The following is a 27,611-nucleotide window of genomic DNA, read 5'->3' on the forward strand; positions in this document are numbered from 1 at the left end:
TACCCTGGTCCCTTCAAAATACATGTGCATATTAAAACTAATCTATATGGAAGAGCTATTACTATATTTCAAGAAACTGAACTGGCAGTTTTTTAAATGTGGGTGACTGGAAATTCAAACTTTACCTTAATGAGATCAGCCTTCTTGGCTCCTCATAGGGCCAGTGAAGGGAGACAGCATGCTTCAGGCAGGTGATGCAGATCAGCCTCTGCCCTGACTCACCCTATGGAGAGGGTCACTCTCTCTTTCTTTCTCTCTTCATTCAAAAATGAGGGTGTCTAGGTAGGATTGCCTCCCTAGGAAAAACTGTTCTTTGGGAATATCTCTTAGATTTAAAAATGTCTATACAGTTGAAATGGTAATTTATTTTGTCCTGTACTTTCTGTAAGCAAGGTTAGAAAATAAATTGTTTAAAAAGTGTTACTTAAGGTATGTGGAAACAGACATAGCTGACTAAGTAAAGATTACACTACTGACATGTCTTGAAGGACCCCAACTTGTTCCAGTAAAGTGGAATCAAATTTAGTTTTCCTGATACCCTGTTGCTTAATCTACTGTTGATATCACTTAGAGTGTTAAAAAAACTTACCCTTTTAAAAACTAACACCAATTGATGCATCCTTTATAGACATAGCTGTTAAGATACACTGTATATATATATATATATACACATTATTTCTTTTTTAATAGCAAAATGATGGTTTCACATTAGCTTGTGTAGCAGAGCAAGGAAAGTTTTGTGTGTTAAGACTGATCTTTTTTCCATTTGCCTTCAATAGATAATTACTTCCCAGCTGCTGAACTCTAAAAGGCTTTTGTAAGAAAATGAAATAAATGTATTTATACAGTAGTATCACTTTTCTCTACATTTATGTGTTGTAAACATTTAAGCCCTTCACAAGGAGCTAGTACAAGACTTCTTTGTGCTGGCTAAATGCTCTCTTGATGTTCTTACCTGACCGACAAGCAATGTCCACGTCCTTTTCAAAATCGGTCTGTAACAAGAAACAACGAACAGGTCAACCATTATTAACTGAAAACCACAATATCTTTTTGTCAACTAGCACTTCCAAAATGTCCTACTTACAGAGTCATAGTCTCTTAAAAGTGGTTTCTTGTTGCTGGGAAGGTGAAGTGTATTGTTTTACAACAGCAGAACTTTACAAAGTTTCCTAAAGTATAAGTGGGTGGTTTTCAAAGTATGCTGCCTGACCAGAAAAAATAAAATAAAATAGGTGGAAATAGAGTATATAATTTTAATAAAATGATACAGTGTATACATTTTTATGTATGTGGAAGAGTAACTTCTATATCTCATTGAAGGATCATCTTTCAGGAAGCTTTTCATAGTGATTTTATCAAAAGAAGTATGGAAAATAGTCTGCAATACAAATTACTGTGAATAAGTGCAATCCAATTAGTCCACCCTGTCTGGAACTTGATTAATTTGTTATGAAGTGGTTATTTATTATGCAACATTCTGTCCACCCTTGCTACTAATGTAATCACATAAACCTTGTACTCTCTGAAAACAACTATTATTTATTTTATTGGGCAAAAAATTAAGTATAAGAGCTAAGAATGATTTTTAACAGTTGAAAATCCAAGCACACTTTTCCCAGTGAAATAAAGCTGTTTATCATATTATAGAATTCAAGTAATTCTTAACGTTTTTATTTCCACAATATGTTTATTACATGAAAAATGTTTAATAAAACTGATCTCTTTCCTCCTTGCGAAGTCCAAACACTGGGTTCTTTTTGTGTCGTCATTTTGGAAGGGCATCTTCCTGCTGACACTTGCATTTTTTAGGGCCTGATCCTGACCCCATTATAGTCAATGAAAAGCTGTCACTGAAATTGAAGGAACCAATGTGTTGTCTTGGTATACTACTTAACAATATTAGTAAATAAAAATTGACATACTGAGCCATTCATTATCATCTCCTTGATTTAAGCCACTAAATAGATTGCGCCTCTGGAATTTCTACCACTTTCTCCTTGTCTGACTTAGTCTGAGGGGAACATTTTTCCAGGCCTAATGAAGGGAAAACTCTGAAATCCATCAGTTCTCTTTGCATCAATATTAGAAAAAGTCATGATATATTTAGATTACTTTCTCATTTTCTTATGTAACAACTTTTTGTCATAAAGAACAGTGGTGGAATTCTCTGTCCTCCACTAAATGATCACATCACTAATTTAAAACTTGCTAAGAGATTAAAGCAAGCAGATAATGACCTAAACAGACTTATGCTTAAAAATGGTGTTAATATTTAAGCTGTACATACTGTGCATTGTATTGTATGTGCTTGCCACCTACAACACCATTTTTTTCTTTTGCATAGGAACACTAAATTAATAGTCAAAGAAGAAATAAAAGCTAACCATGATTTGAGCATGTCCATTAGGAAAAGAACTTGAAGAATCTGCATTGATTGGATCCTGGCAATTTCTCAGTCGACATCTAAATGCGTCTTGAACCTGTGAAAACAATATCTTATACTGATTCTTGTGCAACATCACACACTCTACTCCTGTTAAAGAATAAATTAAAATGTATGGAATACAATGCATGACTTTTCTTTGGCATATTTAATAAAGCAGAAGCAATAAACATAAATGGCTATTCCTGCCAGTTCATACATTTCCTATATTTTGTGGCTGCTGCAAAATCTATCAGTCTATCATCACATTAAGACCACAGAATTAGATTTGCCTGGGGACAGAATTAACTAGTAGTCAGTGATGATCTGGTACTCGAGTCAAATCTGTCTTGAGTGATTGTCTTTGTCTTCTCCTTCAGTCTGGCACAGGTCTGATAGCAGAATTAGTAGATATACTATTAACCATTGCAAAATAAAATTTATCTTTTGCTTAATAAATGTAAGATTCTTGAAAGACAGTTCTTAATAGTTACTATAATCAGATATATAGTGCTTCCTAGTTATACTTTAAAGAATAAGTCAATTTGAAAGACATTACTGATTCCAATCAAAATTTCTATAATTCCATGTATAAGGAATCTCATGCATCTCTTCAGAGAGTAAAAGTCTTCAGATCAGGTAAATATTTTTAATGTGATCACAAGAAGAAAAGTGGACTGTTTGCACAGAGTCTGGTTTCTCTAAAAAAAAACAAAACAACTTTGCAGAAATTGCTGTTTACAAGTATGATCCGTACAGTACGTTTGAAGACTTGTCCCTGAAACACAGGTATATTTGAGGAATTATCTTTTCATAGGAAAGTCTATATTTACTTTGATTTTGGGCAGAATGCATGTTTAAAGAAATTGTAATACTTTTGTCAGAAGGATGTGATTCAACATGGAGGCACATTCAAAAGAAAAATCAGTTCCTGTTTGCTGACAGGAGAATGCAAACATATTTTGCTGCTTTCTCACACATACCACGGAAAGGACAGCTAGGCACCTTTTGGAATGGAAAGTTTTGGTTTTTTTTTTTTTTCTAGAAATGCAAGTATCCCTATTAGCAACCTGATTTACAAGATGTGATTTGGAAAAGAGGAACATGGTTGGGTGACCTCCAATTAAAACAAATAAGTATCATTTCTTGTTTGAATATGAAAGTACTTTCAATAAAATGCCTACAAAAATCTACATTCCATTCTTTATCTGTAGAAAACACTTGTTATCTTATTCAGAATAATTAAAAGGAAGAAATTTGTATTCTACTCATGGACATTTTGTGAACAGCAGAAAAGGATAAATCATTAATTGTTGCTGGTGAAAAGCTGTCCCCTTTCAATACATCGTATTCTACTGCAAGCTGTTAAGAGCTTTCACAGAAGGGAAAACAAAATAAATAGAAAAAAAAGGAATTAGCATTATTTTAATGTGCTCAACTCTTAAATGAGTAGGAATGCTCTGCAGTCGTGATAAGTGACTATTGCAGGTTGAGGAAGACTAATATAGAGCAGGAAGAAGAATGGAGCAAGGTGAGAATGTCTGCGCTGATTTCAAAACATCAAGTCTTCCCAAACGTGGTAACGTAAAGTGCGCTTGGCCTGTATCATGACTCAGATTCTGATTTTAGGCATTACTCTTGCTGTGTTTTTCCATGTTTGAGGTTAATTTAATTTGGCATCTCCTGGTTGCTATAATTTAATCTAAGTCTTCTTGCACTTTATCAGTGCTGAAGTCAGGTCACACTTCAGAGTTTTATGCTATCAGAGAAGCACTGGCACAGGGATTTGATTAAAAAAAAATAAATCCCTCCCTTCATAGCATTCCCAGATGTGTTAAATATCATTATAAGCCTCATGATGCTTGACCCCAAAGCATTATTACTTCAGAACATACTGCATGCAATGGGCCTCCATATGTTTGGGACTCTATGTTCATGAAGCCTCCCCAGTTCTGGTAGCTTCAGAGATCTCGAGAATCTCATGTCCTACTTTCACTATGTTCTATATTAAAGCAGTGAATTTTGATTTTAGGATATTCTTAAATGTGCATGTTTCTTACAATGTTTCTAAAGTGCAAACAGATGATTGTAACATGTTAACAGAATGTCAACTGTAGCTGTATCCATCATATTGACATATGTTGCAACTTCTAGGTGTCCTCACACAAGTCAGAAACAAAAAGGTTGAACTTCCTAAATACCAGCTTATTTTGCTGCTTGTTCAACCTTGTTTATGTAAAGACTGTGCTGTCTTTACATTTCACTTTGAAAGAGAAGCTTGCTTTTCCCTTCTGTCTTTTAACATCAAGTTACAAGATTTTCTTAGAGCCAGGAAGAGCAGGAGAGACAGATGTGATGAACGTGTGATTACCAGGGAAGTAGTTTCCTTAGCAACAATAACCAACTCCAAGCTTTTATAACTTACCCTCTGCGTACTCATGTACTCTATTTTTCTCTTGTAATACAGAAATGTGGGCTTTAGATGCCAACAATGCATTTAACCCAAATGTTCTCTAGTCAGCAGAGCACAGCAAAAGAAGAAAATACATGTGGGTTCCTCCCCTTGCCAGCATTAACAGGAGTTACTCAGTGAGATTCAAATTAGTTTTAGAGCATCTCATGCTCAAGCAGGTCAGGCAAACCATTTTACTGTGATCAAGAAGCTTCAGTGCTAACCTCTCCTATCATTCTCTGTACTGTGACACATACCTTACCATCTTCCAATGCCTAATTAAGTATGTAAACAGCAAGGAGAGGGAAAAAAATACTTGGCTCTCTAGGCTAAGAAGGCAACATAAAGGAACAACACCTAACTCTTGTTTTGCATTTTTCTGTCCTAATTTCCAGATGGTCTGCAAGGTCTCATGATTAAGAAGTAGTATATTTTTTTTTATATTTGTCATAGAATTTAGGAGATACAAGTATAGAAAGATTGGATGTCTTTCCAAAAGACCCGGAATGGCTGGAGGACAGAAATAGACACAATACAGCCCTTCTAGTTGAATGTCTTACTAGTTGTATCTCTTACTCAGTGAATGTCCCTGGCTTCCTTGTCACACAAAATCTTTGATATAGCATACTAGAGAAAGAAATAAATGTTTCTAACATTTATGTTTATATCAATATAATGAAGAGGAAAACCAGGAGTTTTATGTATATAATTGTGAAAGTCTGTGTCTTTTTGTAATGTAATGACTATAAGAGTATAATAAAGCAGGGGTGTCCTCTCCTTTGCTTGAATTTTATGGTGATATACCCCACCTCATATTTTTTGTCCTGACAGTCAGGATTATTGTTTTGCCTGTGCTGACATGCTATAAATATTAGATCAGTGCTATAGGCTATAACTAAGATAACTTTTTAGCTGTCATCAAGAGTGACAAACACGTTGGCAGGATTTCCCTGACAAGCACTGTCAGAGCTAAATGCAGGAAACTGAAACCAACAGACTGAGGAGGTACCCTGTGAAGTGCAAAGGCTGCATTGCATACTGTGCATGATGGTTACTACCTTGGCTTCTACTCACCTAAAGGTCTCTGGAGCTAGAAAGCCATACTCTTTAGAGCCAGACTGTTATAACTGGAGCTATGTCTTTTTCTGTGTAGGAACTTGCTGCAGTAAATGATTATGTTTTTGCTGCTGCAAACCAGTCCATAGAAGTGCAAACCATACAGACTTTTGAAACAAAAACTGTTTCAAGCACATTATTTTTTCTTATTTGCTGTTCTTAAACTACTTTTTATTCATTTTATTTTCCCATATGAAAAAATTTACCTTGATTAGTTTCTCAAGTGTTTTGATCACTCAGTGTTGACAATAAACTTTTCACCTTCTTGGTTTTTTTAGTCCAGAAAGCTTTTGAATAACTCTTGCCAATCATAGGGAATCATGCAATTTGGTATACCGGTGTTGTAAATATCCTAAAGTTGATAAATGGTTAATGTGAAATACTTCGTGCTCTCCAGTCTGGCTTCACCTGCTCATTTTTGACAATCCCACTACCACAGATCCGCCAGCAAAGCTGATGTGGTATGGCTTTCAAACCTATTTCAATAAGAATGTAGGCATTCACCTATATGCACAATATTGTGAAAGCCTGAACTTGGGATTCATTAAAAACCACCTTTAATCAAATGGGTACATTTTATACTGAAACTGACATTCTGAGCCTGGAATTATCTGATCTTTCCCCTCTCTTTCACTTGCTCCTCTACATCACAACACAAAATACTTTTCTCTTTCTATGAAATATATTTTCACAGAGCAAGCTGTATATGATACTAAAGAGCAGTTGAGAGATTAACAGGAGCACAGCCCTTTAGAAAACTGGGAAGCCATTCCTCACCTCCCTTCGGAGAATACAATGGACCATGACAATAACAAAGCCTTGTAATGAATCAAATACTGCAAAAAGTATCTGAAATAATATTGATCTTTTGTCTGTCATGGCCAGGACTGCAGACATCCAAGTCAGAGCTAGAAGTGGTAACACCACACACGAACTCCAAAGGGATGCCCTATTGAAAAAAAAGAGAAAAGCAGCATTGTAATGTTGTAAAAAAATGGTTAAAAGCTCACTATTAAAATAAAACATATTTAAGGATGGCACTTTATCAATTTAACTTGAAAATCACAAACAAGAATGTAACAGTGTTGTACTTTATGTTCTAAAGAATATCCTGTATTCAGTTAATAAACACAGTTGTAATTTCTTTTTTTTTTGTTAAAAAATATTTAAACATGCTTAGCACTCTATACAGTGTTATCAAATACAGTTATCATCAAAGTATTGTCTCACATGCACTGTATAAGTTTGTAACAAGAAGATGTAAATGATCAGGACTAACATGGCATTACTGGCGGTGGTGGCTGACAAAGCTGTTGTTGAAACTACTCCACACTTGGCACATTTGAGCGTCAAACCGCTATGAGGCTCACTCATCTGACTGCAAACAAACAGAACACCCACAAAAAGAACAAAATATTGAATTGTCACCAAAAAACGTTGCTACTGAAATTTAGCTTTTAAATATGTTGTCATGCAGAAAAAGTAAGTAGATGTATTCAGGATGAATGCTCTATGTTGTTGCAAAACTGTACTTTGTACTTTACATTATTGTTACCTTTATATGTTAATGCTATGGGGCTTCATTTCATGCAGTCCCTATTTTTTTCCATTTAAGTAAAAAGGCCCCAGATGTCCAGTGATCAAAACTGCTTAGTACACTGAAGTAAACATAAGCACGTGCTAGGATAGACACACAAAGTGAAATCCCTCTATTCAGACCTGTTAGAAGTCTGTTGTATCCAAACTTGGAAAAGACTATAGGACACTTAAAGGAGGAGTATGAAGTATGCACAATTACAAAACATTAATAGGGAAAGAAACCTCAAAATTTATTCAAGCAGCAAATCAGTGTAGGCGTACTGTATAGTCAGATTTGTACTAGCAATCTGAATGGCCCACTAACATCTGGAGTGATTTTATTCATGCCATATGAAGGTCTGAATACAGGGCTTGAAATGTATGGAATCTCATGAAATAAGTATCAGTTGCTACTGAAAAAAGGGTGACCTGTTTTGCATTTTAATAAAACACAGTACACAAGCATTAAGCTCAAAGCATTTTGTATGGACAATTGTACCTCTGCACCTGTCAGAAGAGTTAAGGGGCAAAACCTGGAATTTAAATTTTCTTTTATATACAGCATGCATTCAACTTCTTGAATTGACTAAATAAGGACTTTTGCTCTTCCTTCTCTTTCTGCTGTCAGAACAAGGAATAACCATAGCTGTGATGTGACAAGGAAGGGTGCTTTACCTATTCCCAGCTGGAAAGTGGTCAACATGGTGTAGGTAGGTAACACTTCAGCTTTTTCCCAGTTATTTCAACCAGCGGAACTCCTTTTTATTGCCAAACCCAGCATTCACAAGATTCTTAACATACTGCTCAAAACAACATTGAACTCCAGAGGTTTCCATTTTGATAAACCAAATGATGGCTTTCCACGAAAGAAGTGCAGTATATTTTCTATTAAAAAGCATTATTTTTTTCCCATAATAAAACAGTGAGAACCATGACTTTGTATAGGGTGATTGTGTGGTGGAAAAAGAACTCGGTGAATCCACAACAGTTTACATCAATTAAAGATCTACATTAATGAATGAAATAGAAAAATGTCTTGGGTGAGCTTAGCTAAGCTTGAGGAAAGAAACACTCTCTATCTTTGCTCGGTAGTACTTTAACATTATCAGAATAGACTATTCTTCTTATTTCTATAGATCTGTTTTGCATCTTGCAAATAATAATAGAAGTTGATGTGTATATAAACCAAAAATAAACTTTCTGTCTGGGCATATATGTGTGCTACCTCTTATTTTAGGAAAATGATTGAGATACATGAAAACAACACCTCTTTTTTCCACTTGTTGATTCTCCGTATGCTTATTTAAGGTGGTAAGAGTCATATGGACTTAGTGTATTTTGCCCCATTCACTTCTTTAAATCCCACATAAATGAATCCTACAGCTGAATTTTGACTGAACTTTTGACAGGTGTGAAGTCCAATGTTTGCCAGAAAGAATTAAGTTGCCTTCCTGAGCATGGCTGGCAAAAGATACTTGAGAAATGGGTGACAATCCCTTTTCTACAAGAGATCAAATGCTGCACCAACTTCTTTGCCCCAAAGAATGACTCAATACACATCATATGCCAAGTAGTATCAAGGAATGCTGTTGCCACGCCACCATCTTATACTATCACAAAAGTTGAGATTGTTTCTCATTAGGGTATATACATGCCTTCCCAGAATAGCTGGATAGAATAATTTATAGCTCGTTATCCATTATTTTAAAATAAAATACCTCTTTGCTAAGTTGTGCAGCTAGAAAGCAAGTTATTTGTTTCATCAGGAAAGTATAATATAAGGAAATAGATTTCTATACCCTACAATTGAGTAGCTGAAGGAAAAAAAAAAAAGAGTTAAATCTAAGCTTGGATATCCTTAGAAAATGTACAAAGCCAAGTCTGTGGCTGCTCCAACTCTTAAAATCACTGGCATTAGACCAAATGTGAATTTGAAGTTGTGATTCCTAAGTTATTACTTTTCTTGTAATACTTTGAGTAGATTTATAATATTCTAGATTTCATTAGTGTTAACAGTGTTGGTGGAGCAATGTAGACAAAGTTCAGAAATTAATGTTTTTTTAATGAAAAAGAAGGAAAAGAGAAGAAACAAAATGAAAGGTTTCGGTACATATTTGTCAAAACGGTGGTGAAAGAGCTGAAAACCTGAAAGATTTAACCGAATTAATATTAAATGCAAATCACACCAGCTGAAGTACTGATCATAAATTTGCTCATCTAACCAATGAATTGAACTTATTAGGAATGCTGCTGTTAGGGAAATCGTAAAGTAATTCAAAGTGAAGCTGTAATAAATTTACCCATAGCAGTAATACTCAGTACAATGAAGATGTCATTGCTTATCCTAATTAGAAATGCAGATATTGGTGGTTTTATACTACAAACTGGCCCAAAAGACAATACTAGAACATGTAGCTGCAAAAAAAATTACTCAAAATTTAAATATATTCTCATATGTGCTAAGAAGGTGAGGATACATTCGTGAAATATTTTTCTGTGATATGGAATGAATCTAGGTTTGCTGCTGCATTTCTTCATATCACTGTAATCCACTGAAAAGCATTTTCTGATACCACCACTGTCACAACCCTTTCTTCTCATGATAACAAACAGAATTTGAATGTTAATGTAAGTAATCAATAACACAGAATTTCCACTTACTCTTTTTCTTTTTTAGCTTTAAAACATGAGGTTTTTTACTTTGAAATTCTACTACACTAATTGAGAAAATACCTCTACGTAGATACGAATGTAAGAACAGCGGCAAATTCTTTGCATAGTCAGAATGGCAGAATAACATTGACCTCAGTAAGGAATATACTGTTGTAAAACATATTTTTTAACAGTTTACACTAATGAGTAACATTTCCCACCACAATAATTACATTTGACAGCTAGACAAAATAATTAGTTCCTCCAGTACACACAGTTCATAAAATTCTTCTTAACTGCAGCTTTACACGTATGACAGTTTTTTGAAACCTTCACTCAGACTTGTTAGATCTTCATTCTTGTTAACTTAATACTGTTGTACTTGTGTTTTATTATCTTTACTGTGTTCAGTTGCATTCTCTCGGGATAATGCAACAGCAGCTTTTGCAATGAATGGAATCTGTTAGACACACTGTTACACAGATATAAAAGTTCAAAGCACAATCAAAAGCACTTTTGGTGAATATCCATAATTGAAAATTGGTGATACAATTTTAATATGCCTTAAAATAATCTGTTTTTTGCTTACCCCGCTCTGTGTTTAAGCTTTTTATCTAGGATTCCATCTCTGGAAACAAGTTTATTAAATACCAAAATGCCAATCACCATGTTGACCTGTAAAACAGAAAACAAACTGTTGATTTTTCAAGGCCTAAAAGAAAATGGTTTATCCTGTTTCTTCAGAAAAAGGCACTTACAGGCCTGCAAAATGCCTCCTGCTACATATCCAAGTGTTCCTTCAGAAATTGTGTAACACCATCCCTGAGCACAACAAATGCCATATTCTCAAATGAGTAACAAATACACACACTGCAACAGGTTTTTGAATCTTGAGTTATGCCTTATATATATCAAGTTGTACATGTACATGTCTGCTATCCACAAGCTTAAGTAATGTATCTTTAATGTTGCCTCAGTTTTAATTGCAACTGTATATCCTGCTCAAAGAAAACCAGTGCATTTGAGCAGTGCACACAGGGAAGAGCTGGTCAGAACACATGATGACTGTGACCATGTTCCTTTTTAAGCATTTATGGACCATGTGGGTGTTTCCACTTATGCAAAACCAGCCTGTGGTTTTCCATATCTTCCCTCCATTAGTCACTACCTATGCTATTGACCAATGTGGGTCCTGAGCCTTGTTGCACTGTAGTTTCCTTTCTTTCTTTTTTTTTTTTCTTGTGGACAAGATGAATGCTGGGCTAAGTCTGTTTAGCTCCATTAAAGTAAATGTCCTGATCACATACATGGGTTGAAGACCTAACTTAAAAGAAAAAAAAAGCAAGTGTTCCAGAAGTCAGACTTTGGCACTTACTGGACATAGCAACGGCATTTAATGGACAACTTAATGACTGTTATTATCCATTTGTATTACTGAGCTGAACTCTACGAACCTGTCTCTGCATAACCATGCAAAGAGGTCATACCAAGTTTTGAACCTATTAAATAAATATCCCTTTTCTTTTCCTTCTTTTTTTTTTTTTATTAGCAAAGGGTAGTCTTCCTTTCAAACAGATTTTTCAGTACCTGTGCCAAAATACCTTATTGTTGCCAGTCTGTCCTGCCAACTCTTTTCCAGCTTTTCTTATCCTCACTTTATTTTCAGCTGATGTTATATAATTCTTTTGCTTTGTACACTTAGGCTTAAGTGGTTGCATGGAACAGCTCCTTCCACAGCTACCAGCTAATAGTAGGGCAAAATGCAACTGTGAACTTCAAATGTCTCTGAACAAAGCTTGCCAATTACACAGAGAACATACAGTTCCATGTGAAAATGATGACTGGCTTTTTTGTAAACATCTTTGGCTCCTCTATCATGACAGGGACTGTGAGTTGTACAAAAGGATCCTGGCTTGACTCCAGGCAATGATGAGACAAACTCTATGGGAGTAGTAAACATCCATTTCAGGAAAATTTATGTAGCTAAATGCCTGTATCTGTGATGACTCCTAAGACCTATTCCCTTTTGCAAGGGAAAATCAGAACTAAGTGGTGATAGAGCTATCCTAGTATAAAAGTGGTGGAGTGAAAAGAATTAGATTCAAAATCTGTAAGGGAAAAATGCCAAACAAATTATTGTAAAAAATCCATATGAAGACTGCAGAGCAGATGACTGGTAGCTGATGGCACATGTAGAATGCAATTCATCTTAGCCTGAAGTAGGCACCTGAAATACTTCTGATGGTTTGAGCACTAAGAGTGCATATTTTTCTCTACTGACAATGAAATATGGCTGGTATAACTAGCTTACATGCAGAAATCTACATTGCAGATGTCTACAATTAGGCAAAGTGAATCCTACATCTAAATGCATTTCTAGAGATGTGGAAGATTAATACACAAATTAATAACATTTCGAAGCTATGACGATGTTTTCTTTCCCTTCAAAAGCAGGAGCCATGAAGAACTTGCTGGCTGGTTCCACTCCTTCTGTTGCTTTAGCTGGCACAGTGATACACTGTCAAGCAGCACTCTATCAAGACTGCCACTGAACTTCACAAGGCAGTGACAATTGCATAGATGCTACTGGTAATAGCTAACTGATGCTTGTTTTCTGTGCCACTAATCAGCACATTACTCTTTCACAGCTTATTGCACAAACATGGAGAGATAACTGGCATAAAGAAGTGATATAGCTAAAAGAATCATGCATTTAAAATACTGAAGGTATGTTTAAAAGTGCTGATCTTAGTATTTACAGCAAAAGATAATGCTACTGTATAGCTAAACTTTTCTTAATTTAAATAGCACATTCCACATTTCATATGAAAATACTGGAAATTATATTAATGTTTACCAAGACAACAGCAGCTGCAGGTCCAACGAAAGCATAAAGTAGCCCTCCTTCAAGAGACAGCCAGCAGCTGGAAAGAACATTAGAGAAGAACTAACACAAATTACAAATAAGTATAATGCATTGCCAAGAAAGCATTAGTAACTACTACAGCATAAGATTCTTGGTGCATGTTCAATCCTACTTTTTGGGATTCATATGCACACACACACAAAAAAATTACTTTGTTGAGATGATGATGTAGAAAGTTGAAAATTATTTCCATTACCAACTGCTAATGTTTCAAAAGTTTTAATATGAATTATACATATAACGAAATGCCTAAAATGTATTAAGAGCACAATAGAAAATAAGTTTGTAAATCTCTGTTGAATTTCCTCTAACCATGTATGATGAGATAACTGAACAGCACTTGCCAGGTAGGTATCTAGAAACATTTTCAGCTTATAGTATCTGAGAATACTATACTTAAAGCAATGAAAGCTCAAGTACCTATAACATAGAACTTCATAAAAAAAACAGGCTTCTACAGATATTCTCATGTATCCTTTAGTAATTGCAATTAGAACGATGCCTTACAGACAATATTCCCATTAAAGAAAAATCATATATGATCTAACTGTTCTGTATTCTCTGGAATATTTTGCAAACAGTGTCAATGTATATTTTAAACCATCTGAAAACTGTATTTTCTTGTGATCTACTAATCTTGCAGTTTGTCATATTGCATCAGGGCTTTCACTGAAAACCATCAGATTTCCAAACAGAGCTCTTACAGAATCAAATGCTAAATATTTGATACACCATGATGTAAAGCTTTCCATATCTGCAAAAGATCAGGAGCTTCAGACACTGAAGTAAATGCAGCTGTGCTATTTTCCCAGTGATTACACATTCAAAGAACTGCATGTTTATTTGAATGCATGGTCACACCTACATATAAGAAAGCTCAAGTATATGCATTCAAATAATTTACTTGGATCTCGCTTGCAGAAACATTCACATCAGAATTATACAAATCTTATTTTCCAGTACTGTTTTTTATACTTTTGAAAACCAAAGAAATTAAATGCAAGCACATCATAATATTAATGGCCTGTTAGGGCTGGAATTCTGACTGCAAAGAATAGAAGTGTTTCCCATTGCACTGAAACCATGTGAAATCTGCCACAGGGAAACAACTGCATCTGTGCTCAACTCTGGAATGATGAATTGATGCAAATAATTCATATCTTCTTCACTGTTAAAAAGGTAACACAGGTCAGGCTATCCTACATCCTACCTCAAAAACCAGCTACAGCAGTAATGCTCAATGTATTTTGTAATGTCAAAGAAAAATGCTTTCAATATTTCCTGCAATTTTTCTTGCTATTTTTCCAAAAGCCAGGTTATTTATTGTGAGCTTCTGAGAGGGGGAAATCTGTTCACAGAGCATTTCCCTACCAGTATAAACTTTTAAACCTAATGAAGATGACCACTCTGTGTAAATAATTCATGTAATAAATGTTTACTGGGAGACAGAAATATCAGTTCATAAAAATTGTTATGTTTTGTATTTGTAACATAATTTCAGTTACCTGTGCTGAATAAGGGGGTCAGTAAGTTAGCTGCTTGGTTTGTTTTTTTTTTGTGTTTTTTGTTGTTGTTGGTGGTGGGTTTCTTTTAATAAAAGCAGTTTCTACCACAAAAAATCTTTAAGACCAGGGGAGAATTGTTCATTTCTTTTCCCATGGCCTCAATAAAATGGCTGTTAAAAAGAGTGGCTTCCATGTAGAGGCAGAGCTGTGAAAAAAATGTAGTTTTCCTATTTTATTTACACAATCTGAGTTTTCAACAATCTGGATTTTCAACAATGTGTAATGTTATTATTGCAGTGTATTCAATATCTGCTAGTTGAAGACTCTGAAATGTGCTTTTTCCCAATCTTTTTCTGTTGAAGACTTTCTGAAGACAGATTCTCAGGTGCCTTCTTATATAGTAAGTAAATTGTCAAAGTTTTACTTTTTTTCTTCTTCTTTTTCTTTGCTCTAATAGCAATTTTTCTTATCCTTCATGGTTGTTTTTATTTTATTTTCCTGTTCTTTCTTCTTTCTCCCTGATCCCCACACAGCAAAAAGCCATATAAATTGATGAGTGTTGAAAGCATCCACTGGTGGTTTTATGGGACCAAGTTACATGGTCATAAAATTCTGCTGATGAAGTATCTGCAGACTTGCTCCTGTATCCTGAGATTCTGCAAGTTGTTTGATGCTCTTCAGTAGATCGGTTCCTTCTCTTATAAGAACATGACTATGTCAGAATTTTATTTTTTGCTGGTGTAATGAATTCCTGTAAGTTATCTTCATTGCTTATTAATATATAGCACTTTCTGTAAATGCGAGTCTGTCACACAGGTTTATTAACTATAACTTATAGTAGTGGTGCTTTCATACCTGCTGTCTGAAGAGAGGTAGCAACAATATTTATTAGACTCACAGAGATACTTGGAAAAAAAAAAAACTTTCAGATGCATGAATCTTTTTCAGATATCCTGAAATATATAAAAACTTGTCACTGTCATTTTTTTACCGTTTTTATGAAAGCCCCTTCAGCTTCTGTATATATATCAGTACAAGTGACTGTGTGAAATGTATTTCATATGTATTTTTAAATGTACAGTTATATAATTGTTTAATGATTAGGGCTAGATAAAGATAAAAAGACAGAAAGATAATGACAGAGATCAGAGACTGTTTATCACAGAACTGGTTTGAGTGTGAACAATTTATGTCACCCCCAGCAGTCATACATATACTGTATGAAACTACGATCTGCTTTGAAGATCCTTGGGCCTTCTCCCTTTTTTTCAAGCTCATCATGTGTAGGACTATGGGATTGGAATAAATTCCTTCATTTTCACTCTTAATTTCCTCCATTTGAAAGCATCATTTTCAAAAATAGTATCTTACAGACCAGGAATAATTTGCAACAGGACCCATTTCTGATGACAGCACGTGTGCAATTGGTTGCAGCCAAACAGGCCAAATATAGCTTAAGCAGTTAAAAACCTCAAACAAGTGCTTTAGTTAAGGGAGAATGAGCAGGACAGGAGCTCTGCTTTTATACTGCCCAATGGTTATTATGCGGCATAATTCTTTGCTGTCGTCTGGAGTGGGACAGCACATCAACTGCTAATGGAGGAAGAATCTCCCTTTCCCGCATTCCCTGTTTTCCTTATACAATTCAAATGTCAAATGCCAAGAAAACGTATTTGCAAACAAGATAAGAAAGCTGCATTATGATTCTGTTTGTCCCTTGTACACTTTCTTTTGCACTGTGTCAGCTGAATTTGAATCCCGGGAGATGAGCTGTTATATGTACAGAGGCCTGCTCTATTTTACTTTCCAGGTTACCCTTAATGAAAGATTTGTTGCTTGTCTGAATATTTCAGTATATCCTCTTTTAAAAATGTATTCAACCCAGAAAGGAAGTAGGAAGCAAAACTAAGTAAAGCAAGTAGTCATACATGAATAATTTTAGTAGAGTAAATGCAATGGGATTAATCCTTCAAAGCACAGAGCTACATTCCCAGTGGGGTCTGGATATTGTAATCTTGTGATTTGTAATTCTCACAGCCTAAATGGTTCTCCAGTCCTGGTTCAGGGACTAAATAATTAAAAAGCCAGCAACATGAGCACATATTAGCTAGAAAAAATGTTCAGGACGAGCAGATCCTCAATATAATTCCCAAAAGACAGCTAAGACCACTGTTTCACTAATGATTGCCAGCTATACATGCAAATTAAACACGTCAATTAGGTAATCCAGTCCTCATTAAAAAAATGCAATATGTATGCTGTCACAATTTAAAACTAAAGAGCTCAGTGGTTAGAATATTCAGGAGGAGATTCAATTTTGAATCCTTACCCATCCAGAGCTGGAGTGAGGGCTTGAAGCCTCCCTCACCATGTGCCAAGACTGGGGGACACAGGGTAGAGAGGGGGAATCCTGATCTCACTGAGTGATGATACTAAGGAGAATAATTAAATATTCATTGAAGCAAGGACTTGACCTAACTCATCCACATCTCTGATGAATGCCCTCATTACCAGGCTACAGAGTCATATTTCCTCTCTTTCTGTACAGATGCATACTTAATTTCTTAAGCAACGTGAGGAGAGCTCCAAACAGGAGAACTGAAGGAAACACATTTTTGCAAACATAACTCTGTGCTTGAAGTGCTCTGCTGGCAGGAAGGAAGCTCAGCCCAAGCTCCTTCAGCAGAAGACAACCAAAGGGAGCCTCATTGAGGAGTGAATTTTCCAGAGTCCTAAATGTGCACTGGAACCAGTCAGGTAACTAAACAGGAACTGTATAAATAAAGTGTAAATGAAATACACCAATCTCTTCCTCGCTGCCCTTCAAATACAGCCCAGTCCAGGAAATAGGCTGGATCACGCACTCTGGGAGAGAGGGGATGGATGGCAGAGCTATTTTGAGATTTCTGCAGGGCTTTGGCTTCAAGCAGTTCAGGAGCACTGAAGCTGAGGTATGTGCTTGGTGGGCAGAAACCTGGGTGCCAAAGAGACTCTTGCCAATTCAGTTTTAGTCACGTTTAGGTGCTGGCAAAAGGTAGCCACAATATTTAACATTTCTTTGGTAAATGTATTTAAATGTCAGGTGTCTAAGTGGACCAAATCCTCACTGTTTCTAAATGCCTTGCTCCTGCAAAACCTTGCAAGAAATCCAGGATCCCTGGTGCTTTGATGAGCTCAGTCCAAGGCTGGCATATATCTTTTTCTCTGCTGTTCTGTGGAGCACTCAGTGACTCTTAAGACAGTTCCAAGAGTGACTGGATACCTGTAGGGCCTTTAGACTATTCTATGTAATTCCTGATGGGTATGACAATCTTGTTAATTAAGAACAATTTATCATTTCAGATTGACTTACTAGTGGGCTGTTCCATATCCTTTTGTCTTGGTAAAGCCTATTGATATTGCAACCACTAATGCTGGTAAACCTGAAAAAAAACCAAACAAAACAGTAATAACCATTAAATGCTAAGCAAAATACGCCTGGACAAAAATGACAGGGCACGCTAATGCAAAATGGCCAATTTTCCATGGAACGAATCATTTAATGGAGCACAGTTCTATTGCAAGGTTTGTTTTCCTGAAGCACTGGCAGGAAGAAGGGCACTGTTTTCTACCTACGGTATACCGCTTTGATGTAGCTAAAGTACTGGTACATTTGACAGGTCTTAAAGTGAACTAGGAAGAGGCTTCATGAATATTCAGTGAATGTTTTTTCTTGTTTTATTTTGATTTTTTGATATTACACCACTTTCTAAAAAACTAAATTTTTGGTCAACATATTTATATATATAAAAAATAAAGCTAAAACACACGCCAGCATAACTTGAGCTTGAGGTAAGGTGGAAAGGGTCCTAACCTAGTTTTGTTTTCAGCAACATGCTGCCTACTATCTTTTGGGTTCACTAAAAAATATTATGATATTCTTGACATTGTTGCTGCATTAAAGCTTTCATCCCAATGATTCTGAGGGAGTTAATTTTATGGACTTACCCCATCCAAGGCACAAGAAACGTTTCCTTATGAGTCGTGTCCTAATTTTCCCAGTAACAGCCATATATGACTGCCACGCTTCTGTCAAAACCCAACAGAATGAAGCTAAGAAGAAGAAGTGTAAAAATGCGGTTGTTGTGGTGCAGATGCCCTGCAGGGAGCAAAGAGAAACTCATGCTGAATACTTAGGGACACTCATTTCTCATTTCAATTCAAAGAGTTGTCATATTCTATCATCTTGACCTTTATCCTTAGCATCAACTCCCCCTTCATGATGTGGTGGCCAGAAAGAGAGAGAGAAAGAAAAAAAGATGCTGATGGGGATTAAGCAGAAGAGGTTTTGACTGTGTGCTGGGCAGGGACAAAGAACACAAAATAATATATGACACCAGATTTTTCTCTGCACGTTTACTTTGACCAGGGATCATCCTAAAGCTATTGTGGTAAGCAAGTTACAAAGTTACTAATTCTAACATCTCACAGAGCTGAACACAGAAAATATGGGAATACAAATGCTCTTAATTGCCAGTTATATTTTTTTTCCCTCCATGCCAAAAGATCCTGAGTGTAAATCTGGATTTTAGAGAATATATGAAGTTTGATTTATTTTATTTTTACATTTAAATCTTATAGAACATTAGCCTATTGGAATATGCTGCCTGAGATGTTTTCAGTTAGGTTTAATATCAGAACCTTAACAATTACCCTGGATATCATTTTTATGGGGGTCATTCCTTTGTCATCTGAAAAGTATTTTGAGCTCGTGCATTTGGCTTTCTTTTGTCACTGTAGTCTTTAATTAAACTTGACATTGTAGCTTATATAAATGAGCGTTTTGGTGTAAATGATGATCTACCCTCTACTGTGTTGCTTAAAATACCAGTTGCAGGCTCCCAGGCTGCAAAATGCAGTATGCATTGTACTCCAGAACCAAAACCGCAACAGTAATTTTGAGAATAACCTAATCACAACTTATCCCTATCATAATTCTAAGAGTCAAAATCACATTAAGGTAAAAAAAAAAAACAAAAAACAACAACAAAATAAACCCATACCCCATACAGCCAATATTAAAATTTAAGATCGTAGTTGTGAAAAGTAGACATCTAATAGGTATCTTCCACACACATAATAAAAGGGTAGTATTTTTTTTTACTCAGATCCCAGTTCAGCAAATTATTTAGGAAGAAAATTATATATATATATATATATATTCTAATTATATATATATCCTAATATATTTTATATATATCATAATTATATGCCCTGGGTTCAGCAGTAGCAGTTATGTTTTTCCTTTGTGTCCTAGGTTTCCAGCTCGGCCTGTATCTCCAAACCACGACATTATATATAGATGCTCACATATATACATTGTTGAATCAAGGCTGGATTATCCAGAAATCTGGGAGGAATATGTCCCTAAAGTATGTGGATTCATAAATTCACTCCTGTATGTGACTGATAGCTGTATTTCCTGGATATGAAAAATACTTATTTAAAAGGAAAGCTATGCAGCGAACTACACAATAAATATAATAGAAAATATAGAAATGCCCTTTCATTTGCTAGCTGGCTCATATGTTATGAATTCCCACTATGCAAGTTTAATTTGCTTTCCTATCAATGTTTCTGCAAAAGCAAGCATGTCTTGTAGAAACAAGAATTTTACAATAAAATAACTTTTGAGAAATAATACAGAATCTTTTAAGGAGAAAATGCATAGATAAAACACAGTATTATCCTGGAAAAAAAAAAAAAAAAAGGAAAACAAAAGTGAATTTTCCTTATAAATACTGCAAATACAAACAAATCCTGATATTTTTGGTGAAAACATTGCTAACTTTTGACTGACTGAGTATAGACTGTAGGATTTAGTTCATAATTTATTCCCTGTATTGAAAGAAAGATAGATGATGATAATCTGAGACAAATGTGAGAGATGAGAGATGTGACATGTCTGAGACATGGCTGTTGTGGAAGAAAGAACTGTGATAAAAATATTAATGGTCATTTTGATCACAAAATGAGAAGACAGAAGCAAGTTTTATTAGAAGTGACCTGTGCTTTAGCTACAATATATGAGTGCTGATTATAACTATTCTAAATGGCAGACAGGGCTTTTCAGTGAACACAAATGATAAGTCTGTATCACTATACAACAGCATACTTTCATCATATACCATCAGAAAGATGCAAATCAGCCTCAAAGTATCAGCTAGCAACCACTGTGGGATCATGACAGAATCATGTGAAGACAGTGCTTGAAATGAAGTCAGTCACTCCTTCCCCAGCCAGAGAAGCAGTCATGGCAAATGAGTTTCCTATCCCAGGTATAGCCATGGGCTAAGTACAGCTGAACAATATCTCCCATAGAAATCTGCTTTTATGCAATTCTGTATTCTTCCCTTCGATGAATGAACAATGTGGGTTTTTTTTTGTCTGGGAAAACGCTGTATCTGGGAAGTCTATTTCTAAATAGGAACAAAAATTTATTTTCACCAAAAGCTGTTATTAAATGGGGCATTGAGTATCTCTAGCCAGGGAGCCATAATTTTTGCAAGAACTTTATTAGAATATTTTTCTTTCTCACCAGGTCATGGACTACTCCAGTCTGTCCTTCTCCATTTCCACTTCTGTGTTGCCAAGGGACCACCACATCCCCTTGCCTTGATGCACATGCAGCAGCATCACTAAAACTTTGGGTCCTATTACTCAGAGAAAGCTGCAGTGTGTCAACCTGTCTGCACCAACAGTGGTACAAATCTTCCCCATTGCTTTAGGAGAAGGTGTTCCTTTTTTTTTCTAATTCTAAATTATTAAAACATAATGAATTAATTACCTGTGGCAAGCATCTGTCAATTTGCAACAAATGAATTTTAACAACCTAATTTATTCATTATTTCTTCAAGCTTCTGAAATTAACTCAACTCAGTTACTCTAACCTCCTCTTCCTCCCATTGTGTTATTCTCAGTTCCCCATATTTAATTCTAATTACAAGTAGGGAAAGGGAGCTTTTCTGTCTGCAGTATGCATAATTTCATGAGCTTTAATTGAGTACAAGTGTAGCTTTCATTGAATACAAACGTTTTGCTACCTTGAATATCTAAGTAAGACCATTCATCCCTTTTTAATAAACAATATACTACTGAAAGCAAGAGCACATATCAGGTATCAAATTATTTTCTTCTTTCATTCTTGTCATAATGAAGCTGCAAATGAGAGTACTGAAGCATAGCTGAGAAATGTAAAGAACAGTGGAAATTCAAAGCTACTTAACCTAGTGATTAATATTTTTAATGTATAAACGATATAGAGAACATTTGTCCATTTGCATGACCTACAAAATGTAGGTCATAAATGAAATCTCAAAATAAAAATTACAAAAGGTAGGTCATAAATGAAATCTCAAAATAAAAATTTATCACTGTTTTTGGAACATCTGGTTGTTGGTTGCATTTTTTTAAGTAAAACTGATTTTTTTTTTTTTAATAGTGGTGTGAGCAGACCTTCTACATGAAGAAAAAGACTGTTAAGTAAGGACACATGATTTTTCTTCTTGCCTTGAAACAGGTTCTTTTCTCTTCAACAAACTAGCTGCCTGTTTCTGGATTCTGATAAATCATACAAGAATTAAAGCTACCGGAAAATGAAATCTGTATTGATGACAGTAAAATGAATAGCGCTAAAATCCACTCAGATGGATTACATCATGAAGTAGAAATGAAAACTACTAGAAAGTTATATAAATAATAAAATTTCTTGGAAGTGAAAACAATCTTGCCCTTGAATTAGCTGTGAGAAGATAAACTTAAGGAAATAAATTCAATGGGTGCTAATTTTACGCTTACGAAGTTCTGACCATGCACTGAATACACAAAGAGCACTTGAAGACAGCAGAAAAGAATAAAGGAAACAAAGAACAAACAAAGCAGAGAGAATGCAAAAGATGTAGCTAAGAGCAAAAATATAATTATATTCCAAAACTGGTACATTTTATTCACTTTTTGTGACTCTGAAGTTCTTAGCTTTAAAAAAGTTTCTTTTCCTTCTTTAAATTAAAAATATAAATTCATAAAGTAAAATACTGCTTATGATTCTTTATTTTATTTATTATTATTATTTATTTTTAAACTGATATGCACAATGCAGTACCTTTGTCTCAGGAATTGCAGAACCTGTTAGAATACAGGGATACAGTATCCTGGTCAGATAATATTGAATTGTAGATTAAATACTAATTTCTTGAGTAAACTGTCATGAAATAGCAGATGGACTTCCAGAGGTTGTGGGACAAAGAAGTAAGGGCTTGCATCTCAGGAGTGCTTTTCTTGAAGGGGGACAAATTTTCAATGACAAAAAAATATGGCAAGAAAAGCTGTCTCTTCAGTCAGAAACGTATTTGAAACTGTTAGAACCTTAAACACCTCAGAAATCATAGATGTAGACTTTCATGTTTCTCTTCCAGGATCATTAATATTACTGGCACTTTAAAGCTCTGAAGGTACTATTTTATTTAAAAAAATCCCATGTTCTTTTCTTTTTCCAGGCTCAAGTACTGTTAGAGCACTTGTTCAAGCAAAAAAAAATCAGGAAATCTGATGCCCATATTGAAAATAGCACTACAGTGGAAGGAGGTGTTCTAAAATAATTTTATTCACGTTTTAAATCAACAGCTATGAAACTATTTGCTTTAACTTACAGGCAAACTTTCAGATCATCTAAAAATCTTTTCTGGTGCTCTTAAAAATTGAAGGCTTAAGTGGTTTACCTTCATTACACTGTGTTCTGATATCTGACATGATAGCCCCAAATAATTAGCATTTGACTTCATGGGCATTTATGTGAAGAGATATGCACAGTTAATTACTATACTGAAGGATTCTGTAAGCAGTACAATGTGAATGGTACCCTTTACTTGGATTTTTTGAGCAAGCCATTTTATTAGTGCAACAGCAGTGGGTTTCAAGTAGTTATGTGATCTGCCCCACAAAAGTAGAATCATAGAATCATAGAATTGTCTGTCATATGTTGTCTTCCCTTCTGGAGTCTGTCCTCTTATCTGGCAGTATAACGTCAGTGATACTAGTGCAATGCTGCAAGTGGGACTGAAAGAAAAAATATACTTTAAACTGTAAGTTTTCCCTGCATTTGCATTTTCCAGACACACTTTAAATATCTCTCTTATTTTTACTTAAATATTCTCTAGATTCTTTACTGACAAATTCAATTCCTGCTCCTCTTTTCCCAACATTTACCTCAAAGGTATTTCCAAAAATTGCCTCTCTGTGGGTAAATCATTCACAATTTTTATTGACACTTACTTATGAAGATCAGTCAGAATATCTCCCATTTTTTCCCCTGATTCAGAGTCCAGCAACAGAGGTGCTGCTCATATTTGATCCACTAAGAGTATATGAAGCCTTCTTTATAGCTTCTACTCTTTGCAGTTATTTTTCTCCAAAGCTCTTCTTTGATAGTTGTCACCTTTATCAGGTTTCTATTGACATAACTGAGGGGTGCTGAAGTATCAGATTTAAATGCAGAAGTTATGGATATGAGTGATAGTTTTTATCCGAACTAATTCCTCTGCTAGCCAGTGTTCTTCTCTAGACCTTATAATGCACACAGTACAGAATCATTCTATCAAGTAGATGTTAAGGGATAGGCTGCTTATTTTTTGGGATGGAAAAGAATTAATGAAAGTTACTGTATATACAAACCTTCCTTGCATTTGCATGGCAGAATCTGTCTACGCTTGTAACAGTAAAAGCATCCTTTACACACTGGCATGTGATTCAGGCTGTTGAATTGATAGTGAATTCCTTGGCACAGTACTGACATGGGCCAAAAAATGCTCTCCTGTCCCAGGCCATGCACAGATTGAAAGACAGTTTGGGCCAGGAACCCTGCCTTATGGTCAGCCTGCATACAACTGTCCTCCTGTGCTGGTTGTAATGGATGCGAGCCATGTTGTGCTAATTTGCCTCAGGGCTATAGAAATATATGTGGCTCTTTTAGGTTACTGGTCAGGATAGAGGCAAGTAGTCCAGCTGGATAATTCATAATGCGCTCAGCTATTGCTAACATATGAGACATTCTGTGCTGCTTACAGGATTCTCTGGAGATTGTCAGTGCAATGCACAGGTTTGTAATGTGCTAACTCAGAATTGCTTTCTTGGTGGCATGCCTACTCTAAATTGAAAAGCCTGAAAAAAAAGGAGGACAGTTTTTATACAGTTATGCTCACACTCATTTTAGTCTTCCTCCTGGTTTGGATTGTTATTGCTAGGTTATATTCAAGCAAATGAGTTCAGCACAGCAATACCATGGAACAGGTTACTCAGAAGCAATTTAATTTCTTTGACTGTAAAATGTGGCAAGAGAAGCTGTGAACATGTATATTTTTCTGGGCAGGCAGGAAATGAAGGAATAGAATCCTCTAATCATTTACAGGATTAGTTCAAAAGCCAGTAGAAAGTCTTCTATTAATTTAAGTGGGCTTTATATTAAGTGTTATAGATACAGAAAAAGGGATGAAAGGTGCATGAGCCGAGGCTTGGGACTTTTCTTCTTATCCTAAGTGTTTTAAATGTTTACAAAGTGTTGAATATTTTTCTGATAAGTGAATATGGCCTACTTCACATTATCAGTTTATTCTGTTGGCTTTGATGTTAAACCCTTTAAACAAGATAAATGTCAAACCTGTCAGGACAAAATAACCTATGTCCTCACATGAATGTGTTGTGAAGTTTATGAAGCTCAGAACAGCAGTTTTTTCAGGCAGACATAAATGAAAATAAGAAGTGCTTTGCAACTCTGAAGCATAAAATCAATTTAAATACAAATTTTTCAACTTCCTGACTAATTGATTTCAGATTGCTCTCACAGTGTTGTAATAGTGATGTTTCACTGTGCCAGCTACCAGTCTTCCCTTGTTCTCTTATTTTCCTTGTATTTGTTGTTGTTTTGTTGGGTTTTTTTGTTTGTGTTTTTTTTTTTGGGGGGGGGAGGGTGTTGGATTTTGGGGTTCGTTTTGTTTTGTTTTCCTGAAAAATCAGTCCTTTTGGGTATAAAGTGGTCATGCTCACTTCAGGTGAAAAAAGGAGAAATCACTGGCATGCTTCCTTAAAACAACTTCTTTATTACTGAGCTATTGAGGAATGTCAATTAAAAAATTAAGTTGAAGGTGATGTTATACTGAAAAATTACTCTATAAAAATAGTTTTGTGAGTTTTGCAAACCTCAAAGTTTTGCAAAAGTCTGAAAGCTTTCTTATTTAAAGATGAACAAAATACAGATTTGTGATTGAAATATAGATTTGTTTTTTGAATTGATGGAGAAGCAAAATTAACCTGGTCTTTGAAACCCATTGAAGAGCTGATGTTCTAAAGAATGTTCTTGTACATCATTGAGTGTAATAGTATTATAGAAGCAGAACTGAAGGTACAGTGTGAACATTGGTATTGATGAAAGTGAAATTTGGCCTGAAAAATCTCTGAAACTATCTATGACAGAAAAAAAAGAGGATGAATCTGGCTGTCAGTGTTTCTACTGGGCTGTCAGAAACAATCCTACTTACTTGGGAAAAATGCAAATTAAGGTGGAGATTATAGGAAAATAATAGACAAGCTTCACTTATGTTGTTACACTTTGGTTTTCAGGACAGTTGTTTTTTGGGGAACAGTTTTTAGACTGAAAATTCCATATTGGTTTAATTTTAAAATATTGAATGTGCAGGGTGCTGTTTTAAATTAAGAACATTTTTGGCAGCTTTGAAGAGATATAACAATGAAACAACTGCATTTACAATGAAGCAAAAGCTGTTTGCTGTAACATACATCAGTGTGCTGTATGTTCACTTGAACTTATTACATAAAGATATCCAGATTTTTAGGTCTCTCACTGCCTTATGCAAGTAGAAATATTTGATTGCATTAGCATACTAATGGCTATACCTGTTTGGAGAAGAACGGAGGATACAAGAGCCAACAGTCAATTACTGTGATGAGCAACCCATACTAGAGTGTTCCAAAGGTCCTGAGTCTTCCTAACTTTAATTTATTTAAAAGTTCACTGCGGGCGCTGCATGAGCAGCTAGGGGCAATAAGCCAGGATTGATAATGAAGGGGTGGCTGAGCTAAGCACAAGGGTTACACATGAGTCAGCAATGACTGCAGCTAAAGAAAAGAGTAGTTCAGAGAATAGTTGAGAGGGAGCTCTCTATGGAGTTCTGAGAATAAGAGAAGGAGGTGTCCAGGCACTGACAAGGGAAAGGAACTGAAGGAGCTTCCTTGAAGAGATGGCATAACATAAAAGGGTAATAGAATGGATATTGATATGTTCAAGTCAGTAGAGCCTGATATGTGAGGCCTCATACTCCTATAGAAGGATCCAAGTGCAGCCAGTATAAACTAATGTCCTGATGGAAAAAAAATCATAAAAAGCCCTCACTGAGTAGATAAAAAATAATACCTTGTGTTGCCCTGCAGTGCTACATGGGTAAAAACTTGCCACCAAAGAATCTTTTTCTTTTAGGAAAATGTGATTGTCACTTGAGTATCTATACTCTTAAATCAGATAATCTGTTTGCTCTATTCTAAGGTTTGTTCTTATTTGCTAACAATAAAATTGCTATAATTTGAGGGAGTTTCCACAGCAATCAAAACGATGGCTGGAATAAGAAGCTCAACAACAAAGCCTGTGGTTGCCTTTCACTTAGACTGACTGCAATGATTATAATCGTGACATATAAAACCAGTCCAACTTCTTCTCTGGGATATCAGTGTCAGCAAATATTTCTTCTCTGCAGAACTGTATGAGTTCCACCCCTTTTCACAATTGACTGAAACCATTGAAGCAATAGCTTTGCAATACTATCACATTGCCAATCACCTGACCATATTTCTATGTTTATTTTTTTTAATTGCAGTTGTATAAGTAGGTCTTAAAAGTCTTTACACATGAATAAT

General features: G+C 35.4%; 1 protein-coding gene across 8 annotated transcripts in view; it reads right to left on the reverse strand.

The window, feature by feature from the left end:
• The window catches only part of ADGRB3 (adhesion G protein-coupled receptor B3), a 469,027-nt gene that overhangs the window by 22,918 nt on the left and 418,498 nt on the right, over positions 1–27,611 (reverse strand). For 7 of the 8 annotated variants that reach the window (XM_061460535.1, XM_061460541.1, XM_061460536.1 and 4 more), the window contains 8 exons: positions 18,642–18,792; positions 18,007–18,076; positions 13,081–13,147; positions 10,813–10,898; positions 7,273–7,371; positions 6,771–6,942; positions 2,388–2,483; positions 956–995 (listed from right to left, as the gene is read on the reverse strand). In XM_061460535.1, coding sequence (XP_061316519.1) covers positions 956–995; positions 2,388–2,483; positions 6,771–6,942; positions 7,273–7,371; positions 10,813–10,898; positions 13,081–13,147; positions 18,007–18,076; positions 18,642–18,792 — 781 coding nt within the window. The remainder of the gene's footprint in view (positions 1–955; positions 996–2,387; positions 2,484–6,770; positions 6,943–7,272; positions 7,372–10,812; positions 10,899–13,080; positions 13,148–18,006; positions 18,077–18,641; positions 18,793–27,611) is intronic. The other variant, XM_061460537.1, reaches the window with a different exon arrangement.

Source organism: Pezoporus flaviventris, unplaced genomic scaffold, assembly GCF_033815535.1.
Source record: "Pezoporus flaviventris isolate CSIRO_AGI_PZ_B2104156 unplaced genomic scaffold, CSIRO_AGI_Pfla_v1 ptg000031l, whole genome shotgun sequence".
In the NCBI taxonomy this organism is placed as follows: Eukaryota; Metazoa; Chordata; class Aves; order Psittaciformes; family Psittacidae; genus Pezoporus; species Pezoporus flaviventris.